This window comes from Mobula birostris, chromosome 2 (genome assembly GCF_030028105.1).
Source record: "Mobula birostris isolate sMobBir1 chromosome 2, sMobBir1.hap1, whole genome shotgun sequence".
Classification (NCBI taxonomy): Eukaryota; Metazoa; Chordata; class Chondrichthyes; order Myliobatiformes; family Myliobatidae; genus Mobula; species Mobula birostris.
This window is the reverse complement of record NC_092371.1, coordinates 209677962-209692034: the sequence shown is the minus strand read 5'-3', so window position 1 is coordinate 209692034 and position 14073 is coordinate 209677962. Positions and strand designations below refer to the sequence as shown.

General features: G+C 40.7%; 1 protein-coding gene across 12 annotated transcripts in view; it reads left to right on the top strand.

Moving 5' to 3' along the window:
- The window catches only part of dtnba (dystrobrevin, beta a), a 505261-nt gene that overhangs the window by 217790 nt on the left and 273398 nt on the right, over positions 1 to 14073 (top strand). For all 12 annotated transcript variants that reach the window (XM_072251383.1, XM_072251379.1, XM_072251384.1 and 9 more), the window contains one exon: positions 7120 to 7274. In XM_072251383.1, the coding sequence (XP_072107484.1) occupies positions 7120 to 7274 (155 nt within the window). The remainder of the gene's footprint in view (positions 1 to 7119; positions 7275 to 14073) is intronic.

Below are 14073 nucleotides of genomic sequence, written 5' to 3'. Positions count from 1 at the left end.
AAATAACAAAAAAGGAAAAGGGCCCGAAGCAAAAGTTTGGGCACCCTGCATGGCAGTACTTAGCAACACCCCCGCTGGCAAGTATCACAGATTGTAAACACTTTTTGCAGCCAGCTAAGAGTCTTTCAATTCTTGTTTGGGGGATTTTCACCCATTTTTCCTTGCAAAAGGCTTCTAATTCTGTGAGATTCTTGGACCGTCTTGCATACACTGCTCTTTTGAGGTTTATCCACAGATTCTCGATGATGTTTAGGTCAGGGGACTGTGAGGGCCATGGCAAAACCTTCAACTTGCGCCTCTTGAGGTAGTCCATTGTGGATTTTGAGGTGTGTTTAGGTTCATTTTCCTGTTGTAAAAGCCATCCTCTTTTCATCTTCGGCTTTTTTACAGACGGTGTGATGTTTGCTTCCAAAATTTGCTGGTATTTAATGGAATTCATTCTTCCCTCTACCAGTAAATGTTCCCCGTGTCACTGGCTGCAACACAAGCCCAAAGCATGATCGATCCACCCCCGTGCTTAACAGTTGGAGAGGAGTTCTTTTCATGAAATTATGCACCCTTTTGTCTCCAAGCATACCTTTGCCCATTGAGGCCAAAGAGTTCTATTTTAACTTCATCAGTCCACAAGACTTGTTTCCAAAATGCATCAGGTTTGTTTTGATGTTTCTTTGAACCTTTTGAGTAGAACTTTTTCCTTCCCACCCTCTCCCCAACTTCTTCATAGGGCCTCTGCCCCTTCCCTCTTCAGTCCTGACGAAGGGTTCCAGCCCGAATCATTACTGATTGTTTCCACGGATGCTGCCTGACCTGCTGAGTTCCTCCAGCGTGTTGTGAGTGTTGCTTTGACCCCAGCACTTGCAGAGTATTTTGTGTTTATCTCACCCTCCCTGTAGTTTAACAAGCTTTTGTCTCCTTTCCTGTTCCAATAAGTGGTCTTAGACCTAAAATGTTAACCCTGTTTCTCTTACCACATGTGGCCTGACTTGCTCTATATTTCCAGTATTTTGTATAGCAGACAGGGAAGTGACTATTGTGATACAGTTCTTGTGCTGCTGATCTTTTTGAATGGTAAATCAAATCACTAACTGTATTAAAAAAAGATTTGAACTTTGTTGCCATTGTTGATTTATGTTTTATTTTTAAGGAAGAAACTTACTTCACTTGCAGTATCTGCATGCTGATTATTCCAAATTAATTATTCACTCTTTACTTAACTGGAGTTAGTGTAAGACATTTTTTACATTGTGATTCTAATGTCAATATCTTTTGACTGAACATCAACAAATTGTGAAGTTCAAAAAGGATCAAATTATATTAATTTGCATTTTTACTTGATTTGCATGCCGGCAGTAGGATGAACATTTTGCGAATTCTCCATTATCCAGCAATTTCTGTAATGTGCAGTCAGCAACCTCTGATCCTTTTACCATACCTGCACTCCATTGTGGAGGATAATGGAGATGACAGTTCTGCTGTCACAAAATGCAGTGCATTGGCTCTGAAAGAAGGATTATTCCCTAAATTACCAGTCATAACGCTGTGAGCTTCCCTCCCCGGCAATGGATAATGTTAAATTATTGAGTTGTGCTGTGCAGTATTTTCTCACAACTTTTGTGAAAGTTTATGTTGTTACTGGAACTTTCAACTCAGGTTATCATCCTCAGCAATTTATCTCTGAAAGAATAATTTTTACGTAAAGCATTTCTCTTTTAATTCTGTCACTTGCTGGTGCCCTATATAGTTTGGTGTCCATTGCAACTTAATTTAACTACGAAGCCCACCAGACTTGGCATGGATCCCATTGTGAATCTCTGGATGATATTTCATAAGATTTCTGTTTTGTAGTGAGGTGTAGTTTCTCGAACATATAGTTTACCTTCTGTGGAGAGGGGAGTCAAAAATCTCCCAAAAATGGTAGAGACGCAGATAAGCCAAGTGTCCTGCCATTGATCTATGATGGGAGATTGACAGCAATCATAACAAACTGATAATAACATGAGTCCTGCCGAAGGGTCTCGGTCTGAATTATCGACTGTACTTTTTTCCATAGGTACTGCCTGGCTTGCTGCGTTCCTCCAGTATTTTGTGTGTATTGCTCGGATTTCCAGCGTCTGCAGATTTTCTCTTGTTTGTGATAGTAACATTTCTTTTTTGCTGTAACTATAAATTTTAAGCTCTAAGAAATAATTAAAATTACTTTCCAGAACACTTTATTCAGTGATCCTTCTTTGAAGTTCATGCATAAATTTTGCATTGTAATAATTAAAGAAATGGAGTTAACTTCATCCATGTTTAGTTTTAGGGCTCTATAACCTGTACTTTTATATTGTACTATCATGACTTGTTTGCTGAAAGTTAAAACCCAAAATAAATAAGGGGTTTATTCATCCAAGCCTGAAACTTTGCATCTGATCATCTATTGTGAGCATTTACAGTGGATATATTTTTCTTAAAAATAATATTGAACAATGTGAACAGTGAGGAGTTTGGTGTAAGTGATCGACTACAAAGCTAAATCAAAGAGTCTACCACCCTATCGCCTGTTCTAAGACACCTTGGTTATATTTGCTTGCTCTCCAGTGGCAGTCAGGTGGTACTGCATTATTGGAGAGAGAATTTGTTTAAGAAACAATTCGAAATTTATCATTGCACTGTTTCTTATTTTCCTTTTAGTTCTTTAGGAATTCAGATGCAAGCCTCTTGAATCAGTCTTTCCTAGGCGATATCAGTAAAAGAGGCCAGCATTGCTACCTCAAGTGATGATTGTATTCTTCCTTACTAGACGGTAACCACAAGGTATTTTCATGTCACGATGAAGGAAGGAAAGAATTCCACAATAGAATTTAATTGTCAGTATTCGTCTTCAAATGTGGGGAAAATAATTGTTAACTGCAGTCAAATTTGCAACAAGATTTCACAAGTGCTGGAGAGATTTGAAGGATTAGTTTGTACTGCTCCAATGCTGAGCCAGCAGCGGGACAATGAGCTGAATCCTCTGGTCCTATTAGTTTCTGTAGTTCGGCAATTCCATGTGCACTCAAGTCAAGTGGAGTTTATTGCCATATGCTCAGTTATGGCTCGGCTTACTATAGCATCAAAACAACAATGCACATGGTAATGCAAGAAGTATACAGTAGCTTTCTGTTTCTGAGGGAGGACTAGGGTTATGCAGGTCAATTCAAGGACCCTCTGTAACTTGGAATATGTTTAATGGTTGCCTAACACATGTAGCATCTGCCCAATCTCTTGTGTTTAACGGCTGCTTGGTTGGTTGAGGGTATGAAATCATGTTTTTATACCTTCTGTTATCTTTTTCCTGTTCTTCTGGATCTATTCTCTTCTGGGTATTTTTCAGCGATTTTTATATTTGAACTAAAATATTGTCGTCGTTTCGCATGGCAGTTGTTTTTCTCTTCGCACTTTGAATTGGTTTTTGTCAAGCCATTCCCTCCATCTTATGGCTGCATCGATGGACCGCAGCAAAGCTGTCTTGGATCTTGGTGAGAGGGCATGTTTCAACCAAGTGGAGGATATCCTGGGTTGGGGCACCACAGGGGCAAGCTGGGGTTCGTGCTGTTTTGGCATGTCAACTTCTGAGTCTATTTGCGGCTGTCCGTTTTTTTCTGGCAGCTGTAGTAAAGCCTGGGAGGGGCAAGGCGTGGTCGTCGATCAGATCTCCACCGGGGGCATGTTGGCGCTATTCAGTATGTGTTTGTCAAAGGAAACAAGGTTCCTCAAGTTGTAGAAAGCCTTTCCGGAATTGAGTTGGGAAGTTAGAGGAGCATTATCCATGCGTTTACAAGCTGGAATATTGTTCGGCATATGTTGGATATGCTTGTAGAATTTTGCTGAAGCAGATCTCTGGGGGTGCTATTCTGCTCATTGTTGGGAGTTATTCGACAGGTGTGGATCATAGCGCTCCTGAGGTCACCAGTGTTCACCAGCATTTTTTGTGTGTGGAGCTGTGTACTGATGATGTTTGTGTGAGCACTTCTCTCCCAGGTGGGTGCGCAATACTCAGCGAGGCTAGATGTTCGTAGGACTGGCTGGTTAGCACCCATTTGGTTCCTGCTATCTTCCTGATCATGGCCATTCTGGATTTTAGTTTCTTTGCAACATTTTGAAGGTGCTTCTTAGATGAGAGAGTTCGATCCAACGTGCTTTCTAAGTACTTTGGGTGTGGATTGTTGGTTAGATGTTTGTCATTTAGTTTGATATTAAGTTTCAGTTTGGTTAGCCAGTTGTCCAAATGAAATATGGAAGTCAGTGTTTTGTTGACATTGATATTTAGGGACCACTTTGAGAAGTATTGGATAGGGAGTTGATATCTCGGGTAAGGTTTTTTTCAGTGGATTTGACATGATTCGGTTGGAGGGCTATGGCCCAATTATCAGTGGATCCAAATCTAGCAGATTTGGTTTCGAGGAGGTCACTGAGGTGCAGCTGGAACAAGGTTGGAGCCAGAGCTGACCCTGGGGGGTGCCACTGCAGGGCTGACCCTGGGGGATGCCACTGCAGAATTATCTCGTCCCAGGGAGGTGAAGAAAGAACGGGTGCCTGTCGTTCTCTGGAGGAGGCGTAGGATGGTTCAGCAGCATCTCTAGGGTCTCGGCCTGAAATGTCGACTGTACCTCTTCCTAGAGATGCTGCCTGGCCTGCTGCATTCACCAGCAACTTTGATGTGTGTTGCTTGAATTTCCAGGATCTGCAGAATTCCTGTTGTTTGTAGGATGGTTCAGGCTAGTTTTAACATAGGCATTGGTTCTAAAAGGCATTGATGCAGCGGATAAATCGATAAAAATTGCTCCTGTTTTCTTTTTGAGCTGAAATCCTGATTCGATGTACGATAAGGGTGCGAGAACTTGTGCACTGGTATTGTTGTGTTGTCTGAAGCCAGCTGGTTCGATTGGTATGTAAGGATTGATCAGAGGGAATAGTCCGGATTCATCATGAATCAAATAAAATAGTGAGGCTTCAATAAATCAGTGCATCAATTTAACAGTAGCTCAATGCCCTACAAACAGTATTTGGACGAGTGTTAACATACCACTCAGCAGCCAGTTCAAGTGGTGGCAGTGAATGGATAAGACACTGCTACCAGAGCTAAATCTGTAGGTTTTTGCCAATAAAACAAAGTGAGGCGATTTGCATTTAAGAAAAAAATTGTTAACACATTTTATTGAACTCCCAAACCTGAAGTCAAAAGTGTGCTAAAAACCTTTTACATAATTACCTCATCATGACAGACCGGCCTCTTGAAGTGACACACCCACTCATTGTTGGTGGTTGTGAATTAGCTCCGTCTCCATCAATTACGTTACCCTACAAACCACCGCTGAACATTCCTGACCTTCGTGGTAAACGCACATTTGGTTTATGGATTCCCCAGTGTCAAAATAGATGCTTAACTTTACCTGAAGTTGGAAGCCTGTGAACACATGGGTGATGGATGAATGGACTCTGAGATGTGAGCTCCTCAGATGTCAGTGTTGTGCATATTAGAACAACGGTATAGAGTTGCTGAATTCCAATGCCACAGCCATACACGCATGTTCATCATCTCCTGCCTTGTGTTGTGCCAAATCCTAGCAGCTGCATCTGCTCATTTATTATTTCCAACATACAAGTGTTTATATGCTTAATCTGAATATTACTGTTCAAAGGAAAGTGAAATGAATGAAATGTTGATCATGTAAGTTAACTAGAATGATTCAAAAGTTAGCTTTCCATTTTTTTCCTCCCCAAGCCCAGAGCTGCTGCTGATCATTCCTGTACCTTGCAGTGTTCTGGAACAGCAAGGCCAGGCACGTAACCTTTAGCTGAGCTCTCTAAATTATCTCTGAAGGGCTTGCTGGATCATGTGTCATTTAAATGCTGACTTAAAAATTCCAGTGTTCATTTTGATTTGTGTAATTACCAAAAGGGTGAAATACGAAATTGCTCACAGAAACAAGGAATGTTCAAGCCGAGCAACAGTACCTCATTTGTTCGTGGAGGTTTGCTTGCTGGAATCTGTCACGGGCAGCAAAGTCAGCACTTGGAGAGGTGAAGGCTGGGCAAGCTGAACCCGGCTGATTCCGTAAATAGTTGTCGATTTAAAGAAAGTCAGCTCAAGTGCTGGATAGACCAACAGCAATTGAATGTCACTTGTACATATTTTTATAACGCATTTGAAACATTTGCATGAAAGACAGTTGTCTTTTATTGAGCTAATCTGGGAAGGGAGGTGATCCCATGTCATTGATAAGGAAGTAACAGGGAGATAATTGAGGTAAAGCATAAGATATGGAAGTAGAATTTGGCCACTTCTCCCATCGAGTGTAATTCACCATTTCATCATGACTGACCCAGTTTTCACTCTCAGCCCCAGTCTCCTGCCCTCTCCCAGATCCCTTCAAGTCCTGACTAATGAAGAATCCATCAAGGTCTGCCTTAAGTATACTGAATGACTTGGTCTCCACAGCCACCTGTGGCAACAAATTCCACAGATACACCACTGTCTAGCTAAGAAATTCCCCCTCATCTCTGTTCTGAAAGGACACCCCTCTATTCTGTGGCTGTGTCCTCTGGTCTTAGACTCCCCCACCATCTTCTCCACATCCACTGTATCAAGGCCTTTGAACATTGGATAGCTCTCAATGAAATCCACCCTCATTCTTCTGAATTCCAGTGATACTGGCCCAGAGCCATCAAACACTCTTCATATGACAAGTATTTCAATCCCAGAATAATTTACGTGAGCCTCCTTTGAAATACATGGTAACCTGAGTTATTGGGTAATCTCAGTGATTTTTGCTATCTAATGATCATAATGCTGCTCTTGTGACTTGCAGCCAATAAGTTGGGTGTTTGGAATATCTTGAGATTTTTGTTTTCACTCCATCTGTCTGTAAACATGGATTGGTGATGTGTTGCTAGAACTACTGTTGCGTTTTTCTGATCCATTTTCAATGAAGTGTGTGGACGTACCTGCCAAGTCTGTTACTGCTTTATGGCATTTAACATTGGTATGCAAATGCTCAACAACTATGTCCTTCAATGTTTCCTTTCTTTGAGTTTGTTCGGTTTTTATCACTTTATCAACTAACTTCTTAAAATCATTCTCTCCCCTTTTCACAGACACTTTCTCACAAATATCTGACTCCAATGGAATAATGATGTACATGAAGTTTGACCAGTTCCTGAGAGAGGTTTTGAAGTTGCCCACTGCTGTATTTGAAGGCCCATCTTTTGGCTACACAGAACATGCTGTACGAGCCTGTTTCCCACAACAGGTGAGATATTTGGAGCAATTCAGCACCCAAGTTTATATTAGCTTACATTTAACAAGTTTGTGCTTTTGATGTGTTTGATCGTGGAGAACGTTCACGATGCATAGTTTTGTTGAGGGCTTAAACATGGTCACTTTTGGGGATTGGAAATTATAGTGTTATCTGGATATTTTAAAGATTGCTGGACAGAGTCATACCTGAATGACCTGATAGCGCAGTGGAAGCAAATTTTCGTCACTTCTGGCATTTTGAATCAAGCTCCCTTCCCTAGCTTCAAAGATCATGTAAGATTAAACTCAGTGATTTTAATCACATTTGCCTGTGCTTTTTAATTCATAAATTCATTGAGACATTGATTGAGAGACCAATAGGAAATATGAAGATTAGCATAAGTAGTTGGAGAAAGTTGAGCAAAATACGTTCTTGGATGGGAGTGCACTGTTTTTGCTTCCAGTTGAAGATTTTGGAACTGAGCATGTCTAAGTGTGTTTGGTGCAGACAGAGTGTCCAGTTTGCCAGTAATATGTTTGGGCTAATAGATTTTTTTGCCATTTGTGCACCTCACTTCTGGGTGAGTTCTTCTAATGACTTACGTTTCTGAAGAGCATCCACTGAAGTTAAGACAAGTTTTTGGGCAGAATCATATCACGCCAAGACATCACAGCACAAAATCTAGTGTCCTTTTAATTTGAAGCTAAGAGCCATGGCCAATGTTTTCCATGAATATGATTGATATGACTTCCCAGCTGAAGGGCAGCTTCTAAGTTGATCTTCATGGTGACCATTATCCTGTATCCAAGCAGGAGAGATAGAGGAATACCTCTTTTCCATAGTTGAACCTGAAACGATGTGTTTGGCCATTTTTAGAGCCAGTTTACTCAAAATAAATTTTGTTTTAATGTGTTTGATCTGAAGTATATGAATTCTTAAGAAATTCCATTACATTTAGAAATAACAGACAACGCTGAAAATACACTGTCAATAAATATAATCTTGAGGAAACTTGATGCTTGAAGCAAGAGCACTGTTAGGAAATTTAACTACAACATCTTACCTGTAATTGTGTTCAAAATATTAAAGAGGTCTTGAAATACCTGATTCTATAGAAATAAGCTGCTGAATAAATTTAAAATTTACTTCACTCCCACATGAGCCTCCAACTTTCATAAGACTTCATAGGAAAATAATATTTTCTGAAGCTGAGTACTTAACTGAAGCTAAATGCATAAATACACCATTAAAATTCACACTCAGTGGCTACTTTATTCGGTACACCTGCTTGTTAATGCAAATATTTAATCAGCTAATCATGTAGCAGCAACTCAATGCATAAGAGAATGCAAACATGGTCAAGAGGTTCAGCTGTTGTACAGACCAAGCATCAGAATGGGGAAGAAATGTGATCTACGTGACCTTGACCTTGGAATAATTTTTGGTGCCAGATGGAGTGGTTTGAGTATCTCAGAAACTGCTGATCTCCTAGGATCTTCAAGCACAATGGTCTCTAAAGTTTTCAGAAAATGGTGCGAAAAACCAAAAAAAAAGACATCTAGTGAGTGGTATTTGTGGGGGGAGAAAATGCCTTGTTAATAAGAGAGGTCAGGGGAGAATGGCCAGACTAGTTCAAGCTGACAAGAATGCAACAGTAAATCAAATAATCACAACTTCCTACAGTGGTGTGCCAAAGAGCATCTCCAAATGCACAACGTTGAAGTAGATGGGCTACAGCAGCAGATGCCCATGAATAGACACTTTGTGGCCACTCTCTGGTACAGGAGAAACCTATGAAGCAGCCACTGAGTGTACCTGTATGGAGATGAAATTGAAAACTTAATGTACTTGACATGGTCAATTTTAAGAGTCGGGGTGAGATCGGGAAAGTTGGAATGGGACGGAGAGAGGATTGTTGATGATGAAGGTTGAAATGGACAATTGAGACAATCTAGATGGGGGAAAGGCCATCTTGGTTGGTAGGGGAGACGAAAAGGTGGGCCTGAGTTCGATAATGTGACCAGTCACTAAGAGAGGCACTTTAAGGGAGAAGCCATGTGGGAAAAGATGGCCATCTTGAGTTCCCCAGCATTAGCTCAGGTAAAGTTAGACCTCCTTTAATTAAACTAGTAGCAAACATCAGCCCTTTAATTTTAAATGACTTTAGAGTGTGAGCTTCTTCCTGTTTGTGTGCCTGGTCTGGGGAGAGCACTTTTGGCAAATGTTCCATGCCATTTGATGTTATTGTGTCCCTGTGTGTTTGTTGCAGTGACCTCCAAGCTGGTGGTGTCTTGCACATTGAGAGCTAAAATTGGTAAATATGCCATCCTGGTCTAATTATAATACGCTGAAAGGCTGAGCTGTGAGATAAGAATTCTCAGCCGCCATCTGCCTGGGCCAGATGATCATTTTAAGATCGGTGTATGTGTGTGTTTCCTATTGCTAACGAAGTTATTATTCAGGTTTCTCTACAACATAAATAGTATTCTGAAATGTGTATTCACTTACAATACAACTAGCAAAACACCGACAGTACATTGATTTACAAAGCACTCGAAAGCAAGTGGATTTTTTTCCAAATTTACTCTCCAGTCAAATTGCAGAAATTAAACTTCCATAATTGGAAAATGAATAAATATTTGTAGGTATGTGCTGCCTTGGAAGCTGATAAATTCTTGTTCTCTTTTAAAAGTTTGGACAGATCTCTTACATGTACAGGGCACTGTGATCAGTAGAGAGAGAGTTGTGAGGGATCGGAGAGCACAGAACTGGAAGGATAATTACCTACCTGTTGGCAGTGCTGCCTTACGTCAAGGGGCGTTCAGGTGTTCACCCGAAACCCTTCCTCCTGACTGACAGAGTCCCGTGGAAAGCCAGTGTTTTTGGAATACTGCCTTTTCCTTGAAGAACCTGCAATAGAAATTGAAGTGGAAGGTCCCACAACCTCTGGGAAGTGGGGCTGAACTGCCAGTATCAGCCCAACTATTCTGCCAGATCCATTGTGTAAATCTCCGAGAAACAATCCCTGTATTGAATATGCTCAGTAAACGAGTCTCCTCAGCCCTCTTGGGCAGAGAGTACTAATGATTTATGGTCCACTGAGTGAAGAAGTTCTTCATCATCACAAATCTAAATCTTATCCTGAGTCTGTGACCCATCATTCAGAAGAAACAAGCCTTAAGAATATCATCCATGCAATTATTGTTCATTCTTTTAAACTCATTGGCTGTTTTGACTGTTGAACAATCTTTAATCCACAATGTACAGATTCAGAGGTGTCTGTGAGATTGGAATCAGGTTTGTTAACACTGGCGTATGTTGTGAAATGTTGTTTGACAGCAGTAGTACAATGCAATACAGAAAAATGTACTATTAATTACAATGGTATATTAAGTATATAGAAGAGCAAAAATAGTGAGATAGTTTATCTCTTTTCTGTCAGTCTGTGTTGCATTTTGTGTTGTGTGTTTTATTTTGGGTAATTTGTCACACGGGTTGGGGTGTGGTCGAAGTGAAGAGTATAGTTACGTATTCGTGCTTTGTCTTTAGGTTCCTGTCAGTCCGATTAGGGCAAGGTGGTGAGCTGGGGTGATTTTTTTTGTTGACCACTAGAACACTAAGGTTGATAATTTCTCTATTACATTAATTCTGCTATTCGATTGCTAATTACATCGTTATGACACTCTTATACTGCTTATTTCTCCAGATGGCAAGTTTCAGTTTTGTAAGTTTTATAAGATTGTTCGGATTTCCTGGTTTTGTAATAAAGGATAGAGTGTACCTTTTTCGATTTGGAAATTCGTTATTTTGGAAGCACGTCATACAGTGTCAACGTCTGTACTCAGTCTCTCAGCAGTTTTGGTTTGTTTTCAAGTGACTGGTACAGTAGTGTTCATTGTCTGTTCAGTAACCTGATGGCAGAGGGGAAGAAGCTGTTCCTAAACCAGCTCATTTAAATATTTTAACTCCAGAAACATTTTTCTCACAATCTTTATCATTTAAACGCAAGCCCCTATTTAGAGCCTACATGATTCTGTTATACGTCTGACAAACCTCATTTTGATATTTGGTGGAAAATATTCTGAGTAGTGAAAATGAGTTCTAAGACAGAGCATTTGTCAAGTTCTTGTATTTCCACAAGAAGGCAGTGTTGCCTGCCTGTTCTCGAACTGCACAGTCAGGAGGAGCATGTGCTCCCTCACTCTTGTTGAAAAGGAGAAATTTGCAAATGTCACTATTAACTTGTCACCCTGAGTTCCTCCAAAGACTTTCATGTTTTGCAGCTGGATGTCAAAGTTTGAACTACCTGTGTCAGCCGATATTCTACTGCCTCCTCGTCCTCCTCCTTGAAAGTCACGTTATTGGCCGAGCATTCGATCATCCCTCCTGCTGTTAGCCCTGGCTCAAAGCCCGTTTTGGATTTCAGCCTATTTACCATATGTTGTTTAAACACGTTGGTCTCATAAATAATAGTGGCTTTTAACTGTTAAACTTCGTCCTTGCAAATGAAATCCATGAGGACGAAAGATAAACAGGTTAGCACTTCGGCTCTAAATAGGGGCTTGTGTTTAAATGATAAAGATTGTGAGAAAAATGTTTCTGGAGTTAAAATATTTAAATGAGCTGTTTCCAACTAGAAAATCTCATTTGATTTATGGGCATTTTTGTCAGAAAGTATGAAACATTAGCTTGTTTATTTCATGTTGTTTTGCCTTCATGGATTTCGATAGCTCAATAGCATGATGCCATTTTACTTTTCTGAGCTTTCTGTGAAGCAGATTCTAAATCAAGATTGAAATGCTAAACAAATGTCTTTTTCCACCAAGTCCGTTGTGCAACTATGCAGCTGTGTTATGTCGGGGTATAAAATAGTCTGGTGCTCTGGGGGGAGTGGTCAACATCTCGCCCCAGCATTCCCTGCAGCCAGCACTACTTGTTGGTCGAGTTTTAAAATGAGTTGATGGTGTGCATGTTCAGTAGAACAATGGCGAGATGTTCAAGTTTGGTTATTGTTACATTTTAGCTCGGATTATAGAGTTTTTTGCTTGAGTGTTTGTGTGTTCCCCTCTGAATGTAACCAGGGTGTGTCAAATCACCTCCCCCATCTGTATTGGACTGAGTTAGTTTTCACTGAGCTGTTGTGGTCTGCCCATTAATGTCTTTCTCGCAATAAAACTGGTAGTTGAGATCAGGTCGAAGTTCAAAGTAAAATTTATTATCAGAGATTTTTGATGATGGATGCTGCTCTTCTACAGCAGTGTTTCATGTAGATGTGCTCAATGGTTGGGAGCATTTTACCAGTGATGTATGGGGCCAAATCCACTACCTTTTGTAAGGTTTTCTGGTCAAAGGCATTGATATTCCCATACCAGGTTATAATGCAGCCGGTCAGCATACTTTCCACCACACACCTGTAGAAGTTTGCTAAAGTTTTCAATGACATACTGAAACTCCACAGATTCCTGTGGATGCTGTTGTGCTTTCTTCACAATAATATTTACATGATGGGTCCAGAAGAGGGAGTTAGATATGGCCCTTGTGGCTAAAGGGATCAGCGGGTATGGAGGGAAGGCTGGTATAGGGTTCTGAGTTGGATGATCAGCCATGATCATACCGAATGGCGGTGCAGGCTCGAAGGGCCGAATGGCCTACTCCTACACCTATTTTCTATGTTTAGAACAGGTCCTCTGAGATAGTGACACCCAGGAATTTAAAGTTACTGACCCTTTCCACTTTTTATTCTCTGATGATTACTGCCTCATGGACCTCTGGTTCTTCTGTGTCATTATGGACTGAATCCTCACCACAATAGTTTAATAGCTTAAAATCTGTCAGAAATTGGCTTATAAAATGGCTCGGAACAATGAGGATTCTACTTCATCGTAGGAGGATTATACTCTTGGGGATTAGGGGTATCTGTTTGTAACTATTGTAAATGTGTGTGGCAGGAGCAGATTGCATATTAAATAGCATGCAATCTTATTGTCAGGTATTGAATTGAGTTGCTGAGTGCAGCGGTGGAGGAAAATTTCCATTATAACAAATAATGGAGGTTGAATATTGCACATTTCTTTTCTCAACAATATTTTTATTTTTTTGAAATAAAGAGAGCATAGTATAAAGGAGATTTGTGCAGTGCATAACAAATGTATTAAATGTACAATTCACATTTGTGAAAGAGATGCACTGATAGTACAATCATGCTTTGATTATCTCCTCACCCCTCCCAGTCCCCAACTCCAAGCCATCATTGCATTAGCAAATAGAGTTAAACAGAACCTTTGTCCCCACAGAGCTGCATTGGTATAGAGAAGGTGTATTTTCCTAATTCATAGACTGTTGTATCTTCACAAGTCTGAGTCCATAGAATTTTACCAGGAAATGCTGGAGGTCAGGGATTTATGTACTGAGGAAAGGAAGAAGGGATGGACCTTTAGTCTGGCTGGGAATTCTGAAAATATTCAAGAAAGGGTCCCCACACCTTTTGGAGCTTTATGTCAGAGTTAAGAATTGAATAATGGATCTTCTCAAGGTGTAGACTGGACATGATGTCCCTGAGCCACTGAGCGTGGGTGGACGGGGCAGCATCCCTCCACCTGAGCAAGACTGCGCACCTGGCCAAAACAGGGGCAAAAGACTCTGTGCGACGTTTGGTCGGACTTAGGTGCGTGTCCCCCTCTCCAGAGGTGCCGAAAAGGGCAATCAAAGGGTTAGGTTCCAAATTGTAATTAAGTATTTGGGATAGAGTTTGGAAAACATCTTTCCAGCATTTTTCCAAGCTAGGGCATGTCCAGTATATATGAATAAGGGA